Source organism: Hydra viridissima, unplaced genomic scaffold (genome assembly GCF_058129835.1).
Source record: "Hydra viridissima isolate aposymbiotic clone 2 unplaced genomic scaffold, HvirCarnegie_v1 scaffold_7, whole genome shotgun sequence".
Lineage (NCBI taxonomy): Eukaryota > Metazoa > Cnidaria > Hydrozoa > Anthoathecata > Hydridae > Hydra > Hydra viridissima.
In genome coordinates, this window is record NW_028324306.1 from 3,453,012 (window position 1) to 3,461,769 (window position 8,758).

The window sequence follows — 8,758 nt, forward strand, 5'->3', positions numbered from 1 at the left end:
ACTTAATCAAGTTATGATCAAGGTTTTGTGTTTAAATAATCGCTATTAATAAATGTTTAAATAATCGCTACTATTTAAAAAATTGTAGAATTTTATAAAAAACTTTAAATATTTAAAGAAACACCACCAAAAATTTATGCACCCGAAAAACGCAGATAGTCCAAAAATGTATCTGGAAAAAATGCAGATAGTCCAATTTTGTTTTACGCGGAGATTGCAGATATGCCAATTTTGTTTTTGGCGGAGATTGCAGATATGCCAAATTTGTTTTCCGCGGAGATTGCAGATAGTCCGATTTTGCGCGGAGCCATCGATTATCATTTGATTCGTAATTTATGATCATATTCTAACTGACGGAATTAATTGTAAGATTTAATCGTAATAATTTGTAACTTACGTCAGTTACAAAACTTCTGTTAATAATTTGCGATCAAGTTCCTAAATAAAGATATGGGTCTTTTTTATAAATGGTGTTTTTTTTATAATTTTATTTGTTTAAAAAATTGTGCTCCACATAACTATACCAGTTCACACTTAAAAAAGAGTTTTTAAAATTTTATTTTTACTGGTATTTTTATTAGTATAGTTAAGTTTACTGAATTTATTGAGATATTAACGAAATTTATTTTTTGGTATTTATATTTTAATCGTTAGATGAGGGAAATGAATTATTTGATTGTGAAGGTGACAAATTAGTTATAAATAAACACGGTGAAGAACATCAGTCAGACGAGGAAAATGTTAATGCAGAAACATCTACCAAATAATTTATTCCGTATCTTACAAAGTTTAAACGGAGTTACATAACATCTCGCCGTGCCATAAAGAGTTTGTTAAAAACATAGTAAATAACAACCTTGATTTAGAAGCTGGCGACGATGAACAGTTGGAAAACGAAGAGGAGCACCACGATAAAGATGATTAAATCAAAACCTGCTTTTGGAATCTGTTTCAATAAATGGATCATGTTTTTATATTTTTTAAATGTTGATAATAAAGCTGTTTTAAAAGTCGTTCCTTTTCTTCTGGGAAATCCTTTTTGTACATTGGGGGGATTCATCCCTCCCCCAGTTAATTAGAACTCGAGAGGCCCTTTTCTTAAAGAAACCCCCGCCTATTACATTTTGAGACAAAATCCTTCGCCCTTCTATCAATACAATCCTCAGTTTATTAGATTTAATAAAAAATTCCCACCAACCCTTTTAAGGTAAGTTTCCACTCATCCGTTTTTGCTACGGGAAAGGGAAAGGGAAGGGAAAATTAATCACGTGAGCGTGCGCAGTTTGTAGTTTAATTTTGAAAATTAATCACTGCGCATGCTCAAGTGAATTATTTTCCCATACCTTTCCCTTTCCCGTAGCAAAAACGGATGAGTGGAAACTCACCTTTATTCCCATCCTATTGTATAAAGTACGCGAGAGTACGAATTGACTGAATCAATTACTCATCGGAATTTCAATATTACTATTTAATCGATATCGTTAATTATTGCGTTCGGTTAATTTTACGAACGCGCGTAATTTTAATCTTTAATCCTTGTGTTTGCAAAAACTTCGTAAGTCTTTCCTCTAATTTTTTCTATTACGATTTTATCAAAATTAAGGGATTTGGTTTAGTAGACTAATATTTTTCAAAACTATTTACGCTTTCATTATCAAGATTGTCGAATATATTTAACGTTTTTTTCTTGTAAATCTTTCACGCTTAACCCTATTAGGCGGCAGAGTTTAGTCATGGAAACTTGCATTTTTGCCTAATGCTGCAACCACCTACACACCATTTTCAAAGCACATGTAAATTGCATACTTTCAAGCGGAGTTTTTCCGTTTGCAGACACTCAAGTTAAAACCGCACTCTCGGGTGCTTAATACAAGAGGGAGTCTAAATATCTGAGGTGGTGGGATAGCTTTTGAAAATATATAAGTAAGATCGTCTTATTTTAAACTAGGGTAGGAAGTTCTTATAAAACGAGGACATTTTGCGCTAATCATAAAGATAAGTGTATTTTAATCATGAAGATAAGTGTATTTTAATCTCAAAAATCTTCTGAGGAACAGTTTAAACTACAGTAATGTCAATCTCTAATCATACAAATTTATAAACAGGTTCGGGTAGTCTTCTTCGACCATAATTTGATAGTGTTCTACTATTTCTTCGGGCTCATCTTGGTCACCTAGTTCTCTGTTAATTGGTTTAACTCTCGAGAAGATTGAGTATGTTTTCTTACATTACGCCGAGCAGTAATCGCTTTAAACTATTCAGGTGTGGACGGAAACTTTTTGTGGTTTTAGAATCCGATAATAATTTCCCGAGTTGTTCACGAAACACTGTATCTTTGTGCAAGTCAGAAATGTCTATTGCCATTTAAAAAAAAAAAGGAACAATATTTGTCAATCATTAAGGTACAATGAGGTACAATAAGCTAATACAATCTCTTTTCTTTTTTTTTACTTCTAAATAGATTTTGATGAACTAAATCAAATGCGTATTTAAATTATTTAAAAGCAGAGATCACATTTTTGTAAAGAAAAAATGATTTATTTGCATATTTACTGTTTGTTATGCTAAATAAAATTTTTAAGTTTGGTTTTATCATTTTGTAACAGGAATTTTAAAAAGTTTTTCCTACATTTGGTATTATTAACTGCACTAAATAATTCTCAGTTCTTTAGTCAACATATATATTAAATTGCTGTCACAGGTATCCACGTTTTTATTTTTAATTGAAGCTAATTTTCACCAATATGCGTCCATTCCTTCAAATATCACGCTCCTACCTCTATGAGTATTCCGCTCAATTAAGAATTTCTTCTGTAATTGTATTTCTTGAAGAATGCTTCCTATTGCTGTCAAAAGGTTCTTTATTTGAACTTTTCATTCATGATATCCTTAGATGCTAGATCTTTTTTAACTTAAGCCACAAGCATATTCTTGCTTTCTTGTTAATCAACCAGAGAGTTGCGATCTTCTGGACTGTTAACAAAAGTTAATCCATCAGCATGGGCCAAAAATTTTTTTTCTTTAAAATTATATGTATAATTTTATTTGTTGTTAGTTTGTGATTAAAAGTATTTAAGGATCTAAAAGATATATAAATTTTAAATCGACCGGATATCATCTTATTATTTGCATTATCATTAAGTCAAATCAAATGTAATATTTAAAGAAAACGTCATATAATATTTTAACATGCTATGTATTCCATTTTACTCAATAACTAAAATTTAAGGTTTTTTAATACTGCTACGTCAATAATATTTGAAACTTTTTGTGTTAAGAAAATCGCTGTGAGTTAAACAGCATGTTAAAGAATTCACGTTAATTATGGATGATCTTCAGATCAAACTCAGTTATAATGCTGCTTCGATGAATGCATTAGTTGCTAACTATAAAGTCATTAGAAGTGCAAACCATTAAACGTTTTTAACATTTTTTAACTAAAAAATGTTTGCTTTGCTTTGCAGAGCAATAATTCTTGTGTATATTGTTCAATGCGTGTACACAGATAGATATCTAGCATCTTCAGGAGGTAAAGACAAGTTTTACATTTATAAAAACAGAATGGCGTCATTGGCTTCGCGACCAGTAATGCAAGAGGATAAAATGAGTTACACTTCGTGCATTGATACTTGTGATTACATGGGAAAAAACTGTTTGACAGTAACAGTTCTCAAAAACAACACCGAAAACTTTCGCTGTACGTACTATGACAACGATACTTTAAGTTTTCAAATGGCTCCGAATAACTTATCGACATATGTTATCAGAAAAGGGCAGGTAAGAGTTTTTAACTTTATGTATTTATTATTGAAATTTATTATAGCAAAAGAGGCGAATCCAGGATTTTATGTTGAAGGGTAGAGGGATATACGTATTTTAGACTTAAAAGCAATACAATCCCTCAAAAAAAATCTCCTCTGCTGATGATTGGAAACCAAAAGGATGAAAGTAATGTTTCTTTACCAATAGGAAAGTTTGTGACTCTGAGAGATATTGATCCCCGCACTTCTACACACTTCTAAGCCTTGATGCTCACATTTTTAAGCTTTTAACGGCACAATTTTTACAAGCTTTAGGAATCCATGAATAAAATTAATTCTTTTTTTCATTAACAAAACGCCTTAGGCTTTTACTAATTGTAATAAATCCCTATCAGTCACTTAGACTTTCTAAGACAATACGTGAAGGTTGTTAGTTTGCGGTTATTCGGCCTTTGAAAGTTATATTTGACTATGTTGCCTTTTTTCAAAGACTTTACGAGGGAGGGGTTAATTTTTCCGAAATAAGACAACTTTTATAATATATCTTGCTGTCTATTTCCAGGGACATTGTGGTGAGCACTGTGACAGACTCAAATCCTCAAAACCATGCGGTAATTGCAGATGTAGAGATACCTGTGGCCCAGCAAAACTATATCAATGTGATTGCACCGAAAGTACTTACGTTGTTTTTTACCATTTTTAAGTTCATTTTTTATATATATATATTAACTTAAAAAACCAAAAGGCTTTAATGTACTTATAAATGGTGGAGAAAAAGAAAAAAAAACCTCATTTGGCAAAAAAGGCTTGCTTCACGTTGCTATTAAGAGTACAAAATATCTCTATTTTTTTTATAATTATAGACGTTGTCGTCAAAAAAAGTTGCGAAGAGATCTTTGCTTCCGGAGGACAAATAAATGGCCGATATTTGATTAATCCTGATGGAAATGGGAGCTTTGAAGTAATATGTCATATTCAACAGAAGGATTATCAAAATAGAAGTATGTTTAATTAAGAATACCTTAAAATTTCACAATTACATTTATTGATCAAACCCAAACTACGACTTTTTACCAAATACAAAAGTCTAAGGATATGCTCTTAAACGTCACTTTCACGTTCGATTGCAGGTAAGCTTATCGCATCAAATAAAATCTCAATAAATTTGAATCTTTTCCCTGTTTTATGTTGAGACCAGTATTTAAAGTTCTCTTTTTACGAATATTTCATGATCCTCAAAAAGTCAGCTGTGAGCTTACTTGTGGTGACCACATGTTTGCAATTTAAATAAGTTGCTTGTTTCTCTGAGGGTCATCAGATGATCATTTTTAGAATCCATCTTTTGTTTTTAGCTAATACTAACATGGTGTTTGCCTAATCATTTTGATTTTAATCTTTGCTTCTTGTTCATCTTGTACTGTCATCACACGGGTGAACAATTTTGAAATTTATATTTCAAAAAATTGCTTTTTTTGGAACATCTTCATGTTGAAGTTGCTTGAAAACATCATTGATATTTTTTAAACATATACTTCCCCCCACCCCCACCCCTCACCCCTTAGACTGGAACATTCTTTAACAAAATGTTTTATATCTAGAAGTCACGAGAAATAAGACTGTATAAAAAGATTTTAATTACTTTTTGAAATTTTTTTCAGATATTTGTAAAATGAAGGCCAACACTTGGGCTGGCTCCCCTTATCCTTATGCTCTTACTTACATTTTTCAAGATGAGATATCATGCAGACAATACTGCTTTAGCTTCTGGAAGCAAAATCATTATAATGGTTGGATTTATGCACCATATTATTGTTTGTGCGATATAACCAGCCAAGCTCTACAATCTTATAATGATGTGCATTCATCCTGTATGATCGAGCTTTCGCCATCATCTTTCAACATTATTAACATGCGTAAGTTGAACGAGAATAATATATTTATCTTATAACTTTTAAATTCAGTTAACATGATTTATTGTTTTGAAACTTATTTTTCGCGTTGTATTTGCAACCCTGAGTATTTTTAAAGAATGATTGATGAGCACGTTAACAAGTTTAAACAAAGTGTTTTTTGTTAATGTTAGCTACCACTGTAATGCTCCGTCGACATTCAGACTGTGACCCGTCTTATTGGAACAAACCATTGAGCAGCTACAACGAAGGGTTCATTTCAGGAGACAATATTTGGATCGGTTTATACCAACTTGAGCGCATTACGTCAGCATTTAAGGTTGATATAAAAGTACTCCTGGTAGATGGTTTGTTCAACGACACAATCACAACTTATTATAAAAATGTCAAAGTAAAAAGAACTACAGATGATGGCGATTTTGTGATCACTGTTGAGAGCTTTGATTCCAACGGAGCAAGTAAGTCCGATAACAAGTTATGTTATCGTTAGTAAGTTAAAACTACACTTAAAAATTCATTTTTTTTTAATATAATTTTTATTTTGATTGCAATTTTGACAATAATGGGATTGTAAATATGTAACTGCAGCCCAAGTTTTAGTTGTAATACAAAAGAAATGTGGAAAATGGCGAAAGGATTTCAAAAAAATACTTTTGAGTTTTACTTACATTCATTTCGTGTAGGAGTAGAAGGTTTTTACGATTCAAATCAGTTTCTCGTTAACACACCATTCAAAAGCTGCGATTCACTCGGCGCATGGTGGATGTCGTGTTCTTCCCCTTTGCAAATACCAACAGCCTTCAATGATAAATTTGGATTTGGAAAAATAACTGATATTCACACTTTAACTTTTTTATTATTATTAAATTAGACTTTGTTTGCGATTCCTCGAAACGATTCCATTAATCATTTGAGCACCGTGATGTGAGTTGTTAATGTTTGGTTTTCTGTTATGACTCAGCGAAATAAATACGGTGAAGTTACATTTATTTTGTAAAAATAAAAACTGTATTTGGATTCCAAAGTATTTGCAATTAACGAGAATATTTTATCGTTTTCAAATTAGAAATTCATTACTTAAAAATATTTTTTATACAACGGCTGACAAATTCTTATCTTTTGAGAAAATTTGATTGAAGTAATTTGATTTACTTTTAAAAGGTTTTTTAATAAAATCGAAAACCAATATAAAGTATAAATGAAATAAAATAATTTGGTAATAAAATTGTGTTACAAAGTTGTTTTACAAACTTAAGATCATTTTCATACCTTTTCAGGATAAATCCAGGAGTGTCATTTGTTATTCATTTGGTCAATATTATCATAAAAATTGTTATTCACTAAGCGTCTGAGTCTCGGAATCGTTTTCTCGAAATAAACCGGGACAAGAGTAACGAGACAAGAAATTTCCCGGAAAAAAATAACGAGATAACGGAAAAGGTTTCCCCTGATTAAAGTTATAAATCGGGACATTAATTTTGTCTCGGAATTTAAAATTTGTGTCCCGGATAATTATGAAACGTTACGAGACAGATCGATTTTATTAACTAGATATCTAACTTGCGCTTTCGCAGTGAAGAAAATATTTTGCCAACCAAGTTTGTTTTGCCAGCCAGAAAATGACGCACAGTGACTCAAAACAACAACAAAATAAACCCCTCACAATTTTTTTGTAAATATAGTGCACTTTTTTTAATGATATTAAATTAAAATGATTATATATTTTTAAAGTAAAATATGTTTTTTCATAAAACTTATATTTTGTGTTTTATGGTTAAAAGAAGTTAAACTTTAATATTATTATCAAAGAAATTTAAAAAATGAGAGATTTTTATTTAGTAAAAATGGAGACCTCTTAATCTAAATTAAAGTCTATATTTAATTTTAAGATAAACTTTTAACTTTATATATTTCAAATATATTGGATAAAAAAAATTGCATCCTGATTTTTGTTGTTCAAATTAGAAGAATTTTCTAAAATAATATAGAATACATACATATTTTTTTGTTTTAAATATCAGCTAAAAAAAATGTTCCACCGAGTTCCGAGGAGATATATAATTTTTTCAATTCAATTAACACTTTTACTTTTAGAATATAAAGAGACTGCTGCGGCCACCTGCGGTATAGGAAGTTGTTGAAGAAATACAAATGTCAATAAACCCATAAAAACCTTGGATTCTGCCATTTTTAAACGGTCGAAGTCAAAGTTGTAAAAATATTAGAGAAAAAACTATAATGCAAGTAATTTACTTTCGTAATAAATTTTTAAAAAGAATTCAACAGTTTTGTTTCCTAAAAGAAGAACTTTTGAAATTTATTTTATAATTGTTTTATCACATGTAAAATTTATAAAATGTAACCCTCAAACCGTTTTCTTAATTAAAAAAAACCAGCGTACAATACAATAATAATTATTCATCAATTTTTCTACATTCTCACATTCTACGTTCAACCTTTATTTGAAATCTTCCATTAATTTCATTTCGTTATAACACTTTTGTAATTAAAGTGCGCCAAGTTCCCGTATTTACGGGAACTACGGGAGCGGGATCCTGTTTCTACTTTTGGTATTTAAAATACGGGAACGGGATCCTGTTCCCGTAATAAATAAAATACGGGAACAGGAAATTCCCGTTCTTGTTCCCGTACGTCATTCGATGTTACGGGGTTTCCCCGTAATTATTATATTATAATATATAATATATAATATTATCATTATCATTATCATCATCATTTTAAAAATATATATTTATTTTATTACATTTTTAAAAATCTTTAAAAAGAACATTTTAATTTGTTCAGTTATTTCCATTGGGTTTGTCTTTTGACATTTCTTCAAAATTCAAAGTGGAAATTAGCCCCATGGGCATTATATCCAAGTGTAGACTTTAATTTCCACTTTGAATTTTGAAGAAATGTCAAAAGACCAACCCACTGGGAATAACTGAACAAACTAAAATGCTCTTTTTAAAATTATTTAAAAAGTAATAAAATATAATGAAATATAATTCTAATTCATATATATATTTATATATTATAATATAATATAAGAAATGGTTGCTATTTTCTTCTTTTTTGTCTAAG

General features: G+C 30.3%; 1 protein-coding gene across 1 annotated transcript; it reads left to right on the forward strand.

Annotated features, from left to right (window-relative positions):
• The first annotated feature begins 3,377 nt into the window (after nt 1-3,377).
• Nucleotides 3,378-6,896, forward strand: LOC149885663 (uncharacterized). The gene is made up of 6 exons (XM_090092936.1): nt 3,378-3,777; nt 4,324-4,435; nt 4,625-4,762; nt 5,420-5,674; nt 5,845-6,129; nt 6,355-6,896. Exons 1-6 carry the CDS (start codon nt 3,445-3,447, stop codon nt 6,540-6,542), a joined length of 1,311 nt encoding a protein of 436 aa, XP_089949062.1. The 5' UTR covers nt 3,378-3,444; the 3' UTR covers nt 6,543-6,896.
• Nucleotides 6,897-8,758: the final 1,862 nt, after the last annotated feature.